Genomic DNA, 15,602 nt, shown 5'->3' with positions numbered 1-15,602 from the left:
AAAAAAGATTTCTATTTAAAATAAATGCTGTTCTTTTGACTGCTCTATCTATCAATAAATCCTGAAAAAAACTGGTCAACCGATATTGTTTTGAGCAGATATCTTAGAGCAGGGTGGCCGATATATATATATATATATATATATATATATATATATATATATATATACATACACTTTACGTACATTTATTTGAATTAATATTTAATAAAGTAGAAATAAATCATTTGAAAATGTTTGAAAAAGTAAATCTCCTAATTAAACAGACTTACTTTAGACGGTAACTTCTTGATTCTGTAATCGTATTACAGTATTTTTCACATATATAGACATTTTTGGAACAAATATAAATAAAAAGGAAGTTAACACTGTAACCAACAGGGCACTCCGTAATCTGGCAAGTTTGTGCGCAGTGAGAATCTTATATTTCACACAGTGAAAATTACATGAATATGACATTCAGACACAGCAATATAGCGTGGCATAGTTTGAAATCAAGAGTTTAAAGTTTGTCGATTGTGCGACTCCAGTGAAGCTAAACTTTCCTGTACGCATTCAATTCACATGGACCGACCGTCACGCACAGTAACACGTTCATGAAGGCTACAAATGCACACTTCAAAATATCTGACAGTGGGATTTGACAAAGTCTGCAAGGTTTGTGAAATTAAATGTTTATTAGATATTCAAAGATTTGTTTAAATTGTATAAATGCGTATTTGCTAAATGCTGACGGTAAATCTTAAAGTATAATATTGTTTGCCTTTCTGTTACTATTACTAATAATATAAAAGCAAACACTATAATACTTTTTCATATAGAGTTTACTTTCTTTGTTTATCAGTTCGATCCAGTAACATATTAGTCAAAACTGTTTAACAGAGACCACAACTAATGAAGACGGAGAATGAAAGTGCTGTTTGCTCAGGTGCTGCTGTTCTCAGAGCCAGCGTTCTCAGTGCTGTCAAAATAAAACTCAGTTCCCAATTCATCGGCCAAACGGAAAAACTGATCGGCTGATGCCAATATTTAAAAAATAACAAATATCGGCGGTTGACCACTAAAAAGTATTATGTTTTCCACAAAAATATTGGATAGGATCTATCACGCTTTTTTAAACTAAATTTTCAACTTTATTTATTGTTAAATGTAGCTATTTTAGCATGAAAAATGTCAGCAAAGTTACAAAGTATAAAGCCACTCCAAAGGAGTTATTTTCTATATATAACTCCCTAAAACATCTCGATTTAGTTTTCTTCTCAGAACGTACCGCAAGGCATATGCAAAATAAACGGGTGAGGCCTGGTTGAGTTGCATTAGTAGTGTGTTAAAACTTGCAGTTATGGTAAGGGGAGTGACATTTCCCAAACACGCTCGAAGCAGTTGACCAATCATAACACACATGTCCAGCCAACCAATCAGAGCACATTGCACTTTTTAGAAGTAGGGGCTTCATAGAGACAGGAACTAACAGGTGTGCAACTAAATAGAAACCATGGTAACAAACTATGAACTAGAACTCAGGCAAACCAGTGAGAGGGAAAATCATGACAAAGAAACTAAACAGAACATGACAACAAAACTATTAAACCAAACAAGATATGATAAAGAAACTAAACATGACATGACTGTGACATAACACCCCTCCCCAGGAAAGCGAGTCCTCATGCTGCACAAGTCCAACAGATGAGGGAGGGAGGGGTTCTGGAGGTGGACGAGGATCTAGAGATAGACTTGACCGTAGGGGCTGGTAGTAGCGAATACCAAGGCAGAGATGATGGAGGGAGGTGCCAGGGAGGAGGCGACGGAGGGAGAAGATGACCCAGGGCAGAGCCAGAACAAAAGCCCACGGTGGAACTAATGGAGGGAGGAGCCAAGATGGAGCTTGGAGCCCGACCGACTGAGTTGAAGTTGTGATAGGAGGAGACCCAGGCAGAACCGAGGACCCAGGGTGACACAGAAGATCTGGAGTGCCGAGGTGGAGATGTGGGCTTGGCAGAGACTCGAGGTGGGGCTGAAATATCCTCACAAAGCGGAGCTGACAGCTGAGAAGCCCAACGTGGATCCGGGCAGCAGGAAGGAACCACTGGAGGAGCAGTAGGGCTGAAGGTAAGGCCAAGGAACTGGATGGAGAAGGAGAGGGAGGTTAAGCGTGTCCATCCGCAACAAAGGAGTCTGTGAGCTGGGCAGAACCAATGGCAACAAAGGCGACTTGGAGCTGGTCTGACTTGGCGACTTGGAGTCCAACCGACTGAGTTGTTGGCGTGATAGGAAGAGGCCCAGGCAAACCCGAGGAGATGAAGACCCAGGGTGACACAGAAGGTCTAGAGTGCCAAGGCGGAGCCGAGGTGGAGACGCGAGTTTGGCGGTTTTGCCATTGTCCTCAGTCGGTGTGACAGAGGCTCGAGGTGGAGCTGAAGGTTCCTCACACCAAAGTGGAGCTGACAGCTGAGAAGCCCAACCTGGATCCGAGCAGCTGGAAGCAACCACTGGATGAGCTGAGGGGCTGAAGGGAGACAGCGAAGGTGAGGCCAAGGAACTGGATGGCTTAGGAAGAGGAGGAGGGAGAGTGAGGTTGAGCGGGACCATCACCTGCAACGAAGGAGACTTTGAGCTGGGCAGAGCCAATGCCAACAAAGGAGACTTTGAGCTTGGCAGAACCAATGGTGACGAAGGAGACTTGTAGCTGGTCTGACTTGGCGACTTGGAGCCCGACTGACTGAGTTGAAGTCGTGATAGGAAGAGACCCAGGCAGAACCGAGGAGATGAAGACCCAGGGTGACACAGAAGGTCTGGAGTACCAAGGCTGAGCTAAGGTGGAGACGGGGGCTTGGCAGTTTCACCCTTGTCCTCAGTCGGTGTGACAGCGGCAAGGGGTGGAGCTGAAGGATGGAGGGGATGGAGAGAGGTTAAGCGGGACCATCCATGACAAAAGACACTTAGAGCTGGGCAGAGCCAATTGCGACAACGGCGACTTAGAGCTGGGCAGAGCCAATAGCAACAAAGCCGACTTTCGAGCTGGTCTGATGCAATGACCATGAAGACGACTTGGGAATGGGCTGAACCAGCAGAGACGAAGGTGCTCGGGACTGGACAGGACCAGTGGAGACTGTAGACCATGAAACATTACATCAACCAACTCATCAAATAATACCTCAGAGGGGACTCAGCTCAATGATACTATTGAGTTAACATCTTTCCGTTTCAGAGGCAGATAGAGCGGCGTATCATCTGTGTAGCAGTGAAATAAGATGCCATAATTCTTAAAAAATAGACCCTAGAGGAAGTATATATAAGGAAAATAGGATAGGCCCAAGAATGGAGCCTTGGGGGACACAAAATCCCCAAGGCGAACAGAAAAGCTTTTTTCAGACAAGTAAGACCTAAATCCCTCTAACACTGTACCCTTAATGCCAACAAAATGCTCCAAACGAGAGATCAAAATGTTGTGGTCTACAGTGTCAAATGCAGTCGTAAGATCTAGGAGCATGAGAACAGCGTAATCACCTGAGTCAGTGGCAAGTAGCAGGTCATTAAAAACTTTCAATAGGGCCGTTTCTGTGCTGTGAAAGGATTTAAAGACAGACTGGAAAACTTCTTGAAAACCATGTTTACTTAAAAAGGGCTGCAGTTGTATAAATACAATTTTCTCTAATATTTTGGAAAGAAACGAAAGTTTAGAGATTGGTCTGAAAATATCTAACAGAAGTATCCAAATTTTATAAACTTCAAAGACTAACACAGAACTGAGGAAACTGAGGGCTTAAATACACAGAGGATGGCAATCAAAGAAAATGGAACAGGTGTGCAACTAATCCGAAACCATGGTAGCAAACTACGAACTACAACTCGGGGGGCTTTTACACTGGGCTCGTTTGCTACGATCCGAGTCCGAGTCCGAGCACGATTGTTCCTGGCGCCCCCCGCAGCATTTATCTGGTTTCACACTCAACTTGATTCTATCGAACCCTGGTGCGTTTGCGTGCATATTATGTCATCGCAAACGTGCACGGCGCATGATAGAAAACAGAACGCGGGTCAATATTCAATATATCCTGAACAAGTGCGCACCCGAGTCCGTGTTGCTTTCACATTCACGCGAACCGCGGCACGGTTCGGGAGCAACCGAACTCAGACCACCTCCTCCAGGTAGTCTCGGATTCGGTACCCCAGTGCGCACCCGGGTCCCATGACAGCGTTCACATTAGCGATTTTTCATGCGAACCGTGCCCCGTTCCGAACTAAACTGCCAGTGTGAAAGCCCCCTCAGTCAAAACAGTGACAGAAAACCATGACAAAGAAACTAAACAGAAACTATTAAACTAAACAAGACATGATAAAGAAACTGAACATGAAATGACTGTGATAAGAGGTGCTGCAACAATGTAACGTGAAAAATATATATATTTTTGGAACATTCAAGCATGAAAACCCATTCTAGTAGACCCCAAAAACCAAATCAAGACTTTGTAAAAGGGCATAATATGGCTTATTAAGCACCACAACTGTTTTTAACATTTATAATAATAAGAAATAAGTTGCCACCATAATGTAGCTGCTAGGATGTTGCTATGCAGTTCCTAGGGTTTTCTGGGTGGGTTGCTACAGTGTTTCGGCTAGAACAACACAAAATATTATTATTATTTTATTTTATTTCAGACACGTAAATAATGGTCCATATTACAGACAAAAAGAGACACACATAAAAGCAATACATTTATCTCCTGTATAGGCTCATAAGCCAGTGAGACCAGATACTAGAAGAATATCGCACAGAGCTTAGTCCACTTGTAATACACTTGTATTCCAGATAGATTCATCACATTTGGTTTGTGTGTTTGATGAACAGGTATTAGACTACAGCTACAGGTCTGCGGTCCGTGAGATGATCCCTCAGCTGAGCTTCCTCGATGACGTTCCTGCTGAAGAGGACAAACCTCAATGCTGTAGAACTTCACAGCAGGATTGGACTCTTCTCAAAGAATCGATGAAAGACAGTTCAGTTAATGACGGCCTGGAGAATACAAATACAGATAGAGGTAAAGACAAGCAGTTGCTGCCAAGACTGTCTGACGACTGTTTCAGCAGCACTTGATATGCTTAAGAATGTTTCGCTCCATTAGAAGAGAGATGTGTCAGTGTGTGCGGCGTTAGACCTGCTTCAGCCCAGCCCCTCGATCTGAGAATCTCCTCCAGGCCAGGCAGTGCCAGACCTCTTACTTCCTGCAGCGGGTCGAGACCAGGGTCGCCTGGCTTTGACATCGCCATCTTGAACCACGAGGCCAGTGATCTAACTAAAGGTAAAACTCCTGCATTATTTTGACACACAGAGCTGTAAGGGCTCCCTGCGGTTTTCCTCCAAAATAAAAACTTGATGGTTAAACATTGAAAATGAAGAAATTAAGAGTCAGAAATATTAGTATTGTGATATAAAATAAGTAAATAAATAAATAATTATTATATTAATTTATTTATTCATTATATTTTTTCATAAATACTCACTTTTTTACAGTGAAATATTAAAACAGTAATTTTTCTTATTTTGTTTAATAGAAATAATATTAATTGTATCAAATTTGGGAAAAAGGGAAATAGGAATGATTAATTTTAACATGTTACAATTAATTATAAATATTTTGATTAGTTAATAGTATTAACTTGATGTAGCACAGTGGTTCCCAAACCGGGGTACGTGTACCCCTGCGGGTACGTGAGCTGACAGAGGGCGAACAAAATGTGCCATTAATTTAATTCTACCCCACCTTAAAATAACATTAAAACCGAACATGTATTTCTAACTGGCAAAATGCAGTAAATACATGACATCCAATCAAATTATCTCAACTTTTGCAGTCAAAACTAAATGCATCCACACAAGTTGCGTGCATATGATTGGTTGTGTGCAGACTTTGCTTCCTTAGCAAATCAGGCTACATTACTGCCGTTCTCAAAAATGTACCTTTGTAAAAGTTGGCACTTAGCACTTACTAACATAAAAAAAGAACAAATATAGACACAGAGAGTGGAATGAGATTGATTTAAAACTCTCTTCGATACAAACACACCCTGTGTAAGTTCTCGTTTTTCATGTTGATAATATAATTTGGGAGCAAGAATGCAATTGTTCCCAAATATCCACACAATTGCAAATGTGACATTGATTATTATACAACAGGTCAACAAACAAAAGGCTAATATTAAGTAATGTACATTTTAAACACAATATTGTCAGTATTTGCACTATTTTGCAACGAAATAATAGTTCCAACGAAAGCAACAGCAGTACTGCAACACACAGCAGTTTCGTGAACGTTTCTGCGGCTTTGAACAAGTAGTGAGAGTCAATGATTCATTCATAAAAACACCTACTTGCTTCGTTACTGAATGAATGACTCGAAGGGCCCTATCATATCAATCAATCAATCAATCAATCAATCACATTTATTTATATAGCACATTTAAAAACAACACACGTTGGCCAAAGTGCTTTACATACAGCCCAGCACATATAATCTAAGCTTATAAAACAAAGTATAAAACAATTACAAAAATGTAATTACAATCAAATGCAAGAGAGAAGAGATGAGTCTTTAAATGTGATTTCAATGCATCAAGGGTGGCACAAAATCTAACATGGAGGGGTAAACAGTTCCATAAACAAGGAGCTGCAACAGAAAAGGCCCTGTCTCCTTTTGATGCTATCATACACCCAGTGCAATGCGGCGCCAGGTGTTTTTTGTTAATTTCAGCCAGACGCAGTTATCATTTTTACGTCCTGCGCCATGTTGTTTAAATAGCAAATGCATTTGCGCCCATCTGTGCGCTCATGGGCTGCTGCGTTTTGGACCAGCTGTAGTTTGTTTATTAAGCGTGCAGGGCAACCACCCATAATAGCATTACAATAATCTAGCCTTAATGTCATGAACGCATGAACTAAAATTGTTCTGCATTTTTAATTGAGAGCATATGATGTAATTTAGATCTATTTTTAAGATGAAAAAATTCAGTTTTACAGATGCTAGACACGTGACTTTCAAATGAAAGATTGGTATCAAAGAGCAAACCCAGGTTCCTAACCGATGACGAGGACTTGACAGAGCAGCCAAGTGTTAGACAGTGGTTAACTTATTACGTGAGGAAGTTTTTTGTCCAATTACTAGAATCTCTGTTTTTTCAGAATTAAGTAGTAGGAAATTGCTTGTCAGTTTTTATATCAGCTATGCATTCCGTTAATTTTGTGAATTGGTAAGTTTCGTCTGGGTGTGAAGAAATATAGAGCTGAGTATCATCAGCATAACAGTGAAAACTAATGCCATGCTTCCTAATGATTTCTCCTAAGGGTAGCATGTAAAGAGTGAACAGCAACGGTCCTAGTACTGAGCCTTGTGGTACACCACAAGGAACACAGTTGTGAAGATACTGCCTTTTCTAGTATCTTTGACAGAAAAGGTAGATTCGAAATCGGCCTGTAATTGACTAATTCTGTAGGATCAAGTTGCGTTTTTTTAACAAGCGGTTTAATCATAGCCAGCTTAAAAGTTTTTTGTTTGTATCCTAATGATAAAGATGAATTAATGATATTAAGAAGATGATCTCTTTCAGTAGCTTAGTCGGTATAGGGTCTAACATACATGTTGTCGATTTAGATGATTTAACGAGTTTAGAAATTTCTTCCTTTCCTATAGCAATGAATGAATCGAATTTTTCGTCAGGGAGACTACAATGCACTGCCTGATGCGATACTGTAGTAGATGGTTGCATAGTTATAATTTTATCCCTGATATTATCAATCTTGTAAGTAAAGTAGTTCATAAAGTCATTACTTGCTGTGCTGTTTGCAAACGTCTGGGCTTGAAGCTTTATTTTTCGTTAGTTTAGCCACTGAGATGTCATCGCTCTGCTGCAGAATTTCAACGGCATCAACATTAGATCTAATATTATCACATGGAATCAAAGTATGATTACGACAATGAGTAGGTCCTGACACGTGTTGTCTAACTCAAATAGAGTCAAGAATATCTTTAAAGGCCAATACCAATGCATCTTTTTCATTATCTACATGTATATTAAAATCACCAACAAGTAGGACTTTATCTGTTGCGAGTACTAACTCTGATAGAAAGTCAGCTAATTCTTTGATAAAGTCTGTATGGTGCCCTGGTGGCCTGTATACAGCAGCCAGCACAAATCTCAAACGTGATTTATCATCTACACTAGGCTATATATTGTTACATTAAGCACCAACTGAGGTGTTAAGAAGAATTATATTTGAAACTAGACTTCTTAGTAATTCTGAAAATATTACTATAAATTACAGCAACACGTCCCCCTTTGCCTTTCAGACGAGGTTCATGTTTATAACCGTAATCTTGGGGGTGGACTTTAAATTAATGTAATTGTTTGGGCCAGGTTTCTATCAAACACAACACGTCTAGGTTATAGTCTGTAATCATATCATTAACAGTAAGTGCTTTTGAAGTAAGGGATCGAATATTCAGCAACCCGAGCTTTATCATTTGTTCATTTGTATTATATCTGTTTTTTATTTGTTGAACATCAATTACATTTTTACCCTTAGATGGGTTTGGAAGTTTTTTGTATTTCCTAATTCGGGGAACAGACACAGTCTCTATATGATGATATCTAGGTGAAAGAGTCTCTATGTGATGGGATTTTTTTCTGACCTCAGTGACGTGAGACAGCTGGCAGACGGTTGGTTTAGCCAGTCTGTCTGCTTCCTGACCTGAGCCCCAGATTGTCATGTTTGAGCTCTAAGACTATGTGCCATATCACTAGAGAAGAAGAGCAGCACCATCCCAGGAGGGATGAATACCATCTTTTTTCAACAGGTCAGGTCTGCCCCAAAAACTTTTCCAATTGTCTATGAATTCTATATTATTTTGCGGACACCACTTAGACAGCCCGCCATTGAGTGAGGATCAGTCTACTAACTATCGCATCACTCCTGTGAACAGGAAGTGGGACAGAGCAAATTGAAATGCCTGACATCGTACTTGCGAGTTCACACACCTCTTTAACGTTAATTTTTGTGATCTCCGACTGGCGAAGTCGAACATCATTAGTGCCGACGTGAATAATAATCTTAGAGAATTTACGATTAGCATTAGCCAGCACTTTTAAATTTGCTCTGATGTCAGGCGCTCTGGCTCCCGGCAAATATGTGACTATGGTGGTTGGTGTCTCTATTTTCACGTTCCGTGTAATAGAATCGCCAATAACTAGGGCACATTCAACAGGATTCTCAGTGGGTGTTTCACTGAGAGGGGAGAACCTGTTTGATGTTGTAATCGGAACGGAAGAGCGGTGTTTTGTCCCGCGACTACTGCGTCTCACCGTCACCCAGTTGCCCTGCTGCGCGGGCTCTACTTCAGCCGGAACCGAACAATGTACAGTGTTCACTAAGCTAGTCGACATACACTCACGCATATATGGGTAAAATGGAAAGTGAAAGTGAATGAATGAAACTGAAACAGCTATGGAAACGAAAATGTCAGTTAACCGCCTGAACAGAACAATCAGTCTCTTCATTTTAGAGCACCTTGCTAACAAGGGGTCTACAGCTTTTATTAAAACTCTGTTTAGTTAGTTGAATGTACGATACTTGCACAATGCAGTCTCACAAGAAAGTATTGATGGTTCGGTAGTTTGATGGTGGTGAAGTTATGGAAGTAAAATAATGCCAAATGTGTTTGAAACAAAAAAGCTTGTTGAATTGGACTAATTGAAAAAAAAATGCATTGCATTAACCGTGCTTGGATTTTAATGCATTTTATTTTTAGGGCTTGCATTTTTATCGGCTAAAATTCAACCTGGTTGTAGCTATATTTCAGCTGTGAATATTTCAATTCAAAACATTTCAAACGTATTTTCATTATTAAAAATTATATATAATTCAATAATCCATTTTAACGTTTCAGATTTCCCTTCCTAAATATTTATTTAAATGTTTGTTTAAAAATACAACCTATAATATTCGATAGGCAATTTTCGCTTGTATAAATTCGCGTATAAATTACACCCTCTTAAATAAAGAGGGTGAAATTTCATGCGGTAAAAGTTTCTTTGTTTGGAAGAATCTCATTTGCATGAGATTCCCTTTATACTCTGATTAATATAACAAAGCATAAAGTGTACATTATGATGAGGGGATATAAACCAATGGGTAGAGAGTTAAACAAGGATTATTTTGATATGAAGCATGATACCAAGAGGGTTACATTATCCAGTAGTTCTATCATAATGCATGCATACAACAGTATACAATACAAAAAAGACCATATATAAAACATTAATAATACACATAATGTCCTGGGGATTTGCATGTTCATTCATAGAAAGATTTGTCTATGAATTAATGGATAGAAGTGCGTTTTGTGTTTCTTCAATGGCCTGCGATGCTGCATGTGACTTCGTGATTTGCACGTGTGCATGAGCATCTGCTTGGACCTTTGGTCTTGAGGGGGAGTCTTACAACTCCCAAGTGGATTATTTATTAAATATAACAAATAATTGTGTGTCTGGTCTGTCCAGCCGCTACATAATACATGAATAATATTACAATAGTAATATTTATTATATGTGTATAATATCACATATTTACTGGTTTCTGGTACATGTTAGAAAGTGATGCGTGAAAGGTGACGTTTCCACAGGTTCTGGCAGCGTTCTCTGTGGGAATCCACTACAGGTTGTTCGAGTACGAAGACAGAAAACAAAGGTGAATCTGTTCATACTGATCCATAAACTGTACATGAAGCTTGAACGGCAATATAATTAGGTATTAAAGACACCGTGAAAACAAATTTTTTTTTCCATCTGCTCAGCTCAGCTCACCACGGCTCAGCAGTTACGTTCCTGAACACACATATGGCTATGAAGAGTCGAGCAGTGAGGACCGTAGTGATGTTTTTGCTGAGCTCAGAAGCTGGAGGATTGAGCACAACAAGTACTGAAACTCCTCTAACACACACACAGACACACACACACTTTGCTTCCTGTTACAATGTGGTACAATGTACACACTGCGTTGACTTCCGACAGACATCTGTTGGCTATTGAGGACCGGCAGCCGCAGGTAATGAGAATCCACCACAGTGATGATGACTATGATGATGAAGGTGGCCACAGTCATAGTTTCAGCAGTGATGACATCACTAAAGACAGAACTGTCTGCAGAGACACAAGCTCTCCTGATTCGTCCTTTCAATCTCCCTCACCAGGTAAGTAACGTTATTCCTCTCATATATAAATGATCCTCGTGTGTTTCTTCACGTTTAATTTTTTAAATCGTGTGCCTCTTTCTTACAGAATGTCCTGAGATGTTGAGACTAACCTCTTCATCAGGCTGTTCCATGTCTCCCTCACCGCCACTCTCTGCAGCAGCTCCCCCTGCTGGCCGGAGGATAACACAGATCCGCACCAGGAGACTCAGACCTCATTATGCTGACAGTAAAGCCAGACCCTCAGAGGAGACTCCTGGGCCTGAGCTCAGAAACCTGTGTCCCCAGAGTATTATGACTGTATCATCTCCTCAAATACTCCACAAACCTCATAGGCCCTCTGCTAGTCCTGCGGTCTCCCCTCTCAGAGCGCAACGGTATATTCCCGTCAATCATATTTGTGTGGACTATTACTTTAACAAAGGCATTTCTGACTACAATATATTCTCCCAATTTAGGTCAGAGGATACTAGGAATCATCAATACTCGGACATCCAGCACAAACCAGTAACACTCTCTAACACATTTACAAAACTGACACCCAGACGTCCACAAACAGCCAACGCTGCCCTGCAGAGGTTTCCAGAACCAAACCTCCTGCCTGCTCGAAGAAACACACACTTGGAATGATGGATTGTGGGTCAGATTAGGTCATCTTTTCACTGCAGGTTTACAGGGTTTCAGAACCACTGTAAAATTGTCACATACATTGCTGAATCATTAGGGGGCGCCATTTCCATTATGATAAATGCTTGTTTTTCTCTGCTTTATTTTAGATGTATTCCATGTTAGATTGACAGGAGGAAGTCTTGGTCCATATTCGTCCACTGATATTATGTGAACACTAATATTGAGAAATAATACTGTAAGTGTGATGTTTATGTCAGAGGACTTTCATGCTTCTCATGAAAACTATGTTTTCCTGTCGTGGATCTCCAGCAGCGCAGCATCCACATCTGTCAGATTCCTAACATGTCTGGTCTTGCAGGTACAGTGTGTGCAGAACAGACGCAGGTGCAAGACTGTTACTCCATATGTCTCTCAAATATTTCCCACTGATGATAAGTCAGTTCTGAGAAGCAACATATAATTAGCCTGTCCATAATTTCCACATGGTCTAAGTTTTTTACGCATTTTGGACAGTATTTAGGTTTTCTATTATTTTTTAAACATGTTTTTTCAGTGTACATCCAGATGTATAACTTAATGAAAAAATAACTAAATAAAATAAACATAAAATTGCTAAAATACAGTAAGACATTTGTTGGAGGGTTAGAGCTAAACATCAAAAGCTGATTGTTAATGAAATTGGTCATTTAGTCTCTGCTCATCTCATTTTGAGTCCAGCATAGACAAAATGCATATATATATATATATATATATGGATCTATGACAAAACGTGGCAGTTTTTCATTTCAGTGATTGTACACCTACAATAAACAACAAATATTACAATACATTTTGTTGCATTTTCAACTATTTCGACTAAATAAACAATTGTAGGGTGGGGGGAAAACAATTAGTGGCTTTTAAAAAATATATATATATATGCTTTATTTAAACATTCAGTTTACAGTGTGGAGAACAACATAATTAGAACACAACAATAAGTATTACGAATAACAGAAGCATAAAGAATAGTAAAAGAAAACACTTCACCAACACCATAGCACAAGCAACCGAACTAGACAGTAAAATAAACCAGAATGGAAAAAAAATGAAGGCCATTTTTAAAATAAATAAAACAATTAAACATTAAGTAGCCTACTTAGTGCGAATTGTACATGTTCTGAGTGCTTTTGGGTTAAGAGAAGATTGACTTTTTATGAATATACATTTATGTTGACATTTATGAATATAAAATCTACATAGGAAAATAATTCGATTTATTATAAAGCAGGCATTTGAATCTGCTTTAAAAAAAATCCCAAAATAACAGTTTTGGGATTCACTGAGAAATTTTGCAAGATATTGCTTGAGATAAACATCTTTCCAAAGTTGCAGAGTAGCCTATACAGTAAATGCACGACCTGCAAATACTGCAAATGAAGAGGAGTTTTAGTGTCCTTCTGGCAGGAAATATATATATATATATATATATATATATATATATATATATATATATATATATATATATATATTATGAATTAATTTAAAATATATTTAGTTTACTTTGTGAGGAAACCCTTTGTTATGGACCATATGTTTCCAATTTGAATGATCAAAAAGTCCATTCCAGTGTGAGATTGCTGGAGGGGCAGATCAATGTTCTCGAGGAATAGAACTCTTACTTTATAATTTCTTCCTTTTTTTTCCCCAGTGAAACCATAGGAGTGAAACATATCTCATCACCAATATGTGTGTTGACAGGTTCAGGAGAAGGTAAAGAACCTAAAGAGAGAGTTTTATTTTTGAAAAGCATGAGTATATGCCAGAAGCAATAGCATCCATAACTGTGGCAAACTCTTAGGGAGTTACAGGTATATTATATTCTGAAAGAAACTCTGCATACCTAAAAAGCAGTCCTTCGTTATTAAAGAGCTGTTAAACATATAGAGCAGCTTTATTGCTATGCACCGATATCGACGCGACGCACGCACAAACATTTTTGATTGGTCGACTGGCGTCGACGTCACGATTCCATCAAGCGAGCGTTGCGTTCACTCACAGCACAGACTGGTGGGACTGGAGAGTTGTTGTGAGTTTGTGTGGCGTCGTGTCGCTTTATAAGTGTACACACACACATAGTGTCCTTCAGCAGTATTGGACGAAAAAGTGCGGGAAAATGCATTGCGTCATTGGTAAGTATATATCATGTATACGCACATTCTTAATTTGGTATAATCTATGAATGACGTTTGTACGTTGGAAGCAAGATGTCTTTACAAAACAAACCTCCTCCAGTTAAACTCTCCAGACGCTTCTGGTTGTCATACGTCACATGTTCATATTGTTAAAATGATGAATTCCACATGCTAGGAAACTGAACATCCTCTACATCCACTTCATACATCCACTAAATTCAACTTGACACCTGCTGAGTAAAAATACTGTAAAAAGAAAGAAAAAAAGAGGCTCGGTCAGTTCTGAGAAAAGATTCAGTATTTGTTTGTATCTATGATATCTAATGCAGTGAGATTTGTTTAGGAAATTGAATTACACGTTCGTGGCTTTCTCTGGACTAGTGTAAACCATGCTCTGCTCATCATCCACTTAATGTGTTAACATTGAAATATACAGCAGACTAAGTGTAAATGCTTGTAACCAGTGCTGAGGTAAGCAGGAGAGGAATATTACTGTAACTGAATTGAATTCACATGTGCTTTATGTGCAGAAAACCCATCACTGTCATGGAGCTTATTTGTGGTAATGATAGCAGTAGCTGGGATGTGATGCTTTGAGTCATGTCAGTTGTGCAGTCATTACTTATATCTGTGACAGGTGAGTCATGAGGCAATTATATCTTTGATATGATGTACACACACACACACACACACACACACACACACACACACACACACACACAAGATGAAGTCTCTCCAGTCGTCATTTTGAAGGCACATAACCAGACTGATACTACTAATCTTATCTCTGTAATTACCCCTTTTATTAGATGCATATGGTTGCAGAATAAATTTATGATGGGTGACCAATTCAATAAAATATGGTATTTTGACAATGCTAATTATAATTGAAAACTTTTCGTTTTGCATGACGCTTCATCCACACCAGTAGATGTCAGTAGAGAGTTCAAGATAACGGTGATATAATATTAGCCTACTCAAGGTAATGGTTCCAAATGATCTATTTTGAGTTTTCAATTTAGAAAGTAAAATTTGGTGTACAAAAAAATGTAAAGTTTTGGCAGTCTGATCAAATTATAAGCCAAAGCCAGAGATGTAAAAAAAATCATGGTTATTATAATTATAATTCGCCGTGAGTTTGATTGACAGGTCTGACCGATTATAATGCTGAATCTGCGTTTCTGACAAACAAACCAGACAGGAGAGTTAGTAGATTAATGTTTGTGGACTTGAACTTGAAAAATAGTCTGTATCATCTTTTCGCGGTTGAAACAATGTTCATTCATGTTTATTATGTGCTATAACTTGTAGGAAGTGATGATCGGTTCACGTGCCGCTTGAACTGAGGCGTTACAGCAATCTGTCACGACACAAAACAGTATTGTTTAAATTTCTTAAAAAATTTGAAAGCTGAGACTTGTTTCATATTAAAAGTAACCTGCTCTGTTTTGTTGGCGTATTGTGCCCTTTTTGCTCCGCGTTGTAGCCTTTTTCTCACTGCGTGAGAGCGATGTGGCTTGTCAGACCTAGCAACAGTAACTAAGGGGGCAGGTCTTTGTGA

General features: G+C 39.2%; 2 protein-coding genes across 2 annotated transcripts in view; both read left to right on the top strand.

Annotated features, from left to right (window-relative positions):
* Nucleotides 1-12,104, top strand: part of lrrc56 (leucine rich repeat containing 56) — a 37,115-nt gene extending 25,011 nt beyond the window's left edge. Inside the window, exons 12-18 of the mRNA XM_056252053.1 lie at nt 4,847-5,036; nt 5,121-5,297; nt 10,671-10,735; nt 10,842-10,963; nt 11,059-11,237; nt 11,326-11,614; nt 11,696-12,104. Of these exons, the coding sequence (XP_056108028.1) occupies nt 4,847-5,036; nt 5,121-5,297; nt 10,671-10,735; nt 10,842-10,963; nt 11,059-11,237; nt 11,326-11,614; nt 11,696-11,867 (1,194 nt within the window). The 3' untranslated portion in view covers nt 11,868-12,104. The remainder of the gene's footprint in view (nt 1-4,846; nt 5,037-5,120; nt 5,298-10,670; nt 10,736-10,841; nt 10,964-11,058; nt 11,238-11,325; nt 11,615-11,695) is intronic.
* Nucleotides 12,105-14,384: 2,280 nt separating this feature from the next.
* The window catches only part of rassf7a (Ras association domain family member 7a), a 46,742-nt gene continuing 45,524 nt past the window's right edge, over nt 14,385-15,602 (top strand). Inside the window, exon 1 of the mRNA XM_056252103.1 lies at nt 14,385-14,512. The gene's annotated coding sequence lies outside the window, so the exon portion shown is untranslated. The remainder of the gene's footprint in view (nt 14,513-15,602) is intronic.

The sequence above is a fragment of the Rhinichthys klamathensis genome, unplaced genomic scaffold (assembly GCF_029890125.1).
Source record: "Rhinichthys klamathensis goyatoka isolate OS25496 unplaced genomic scaffold, OSU_Roscu_1.1 h1tg000092l_1, whole genome shotgun sequence".
Lineage (NCBI taxonomy): Eukaryota > Metazoa > Chordata > Actinopteri > Cypriniformes > Leuciscidae > Rhinichthys > Rhinichthys klamathensis.
This window is presented reverse-complemented; position numbering and strand designations above follow the sequence as displayed.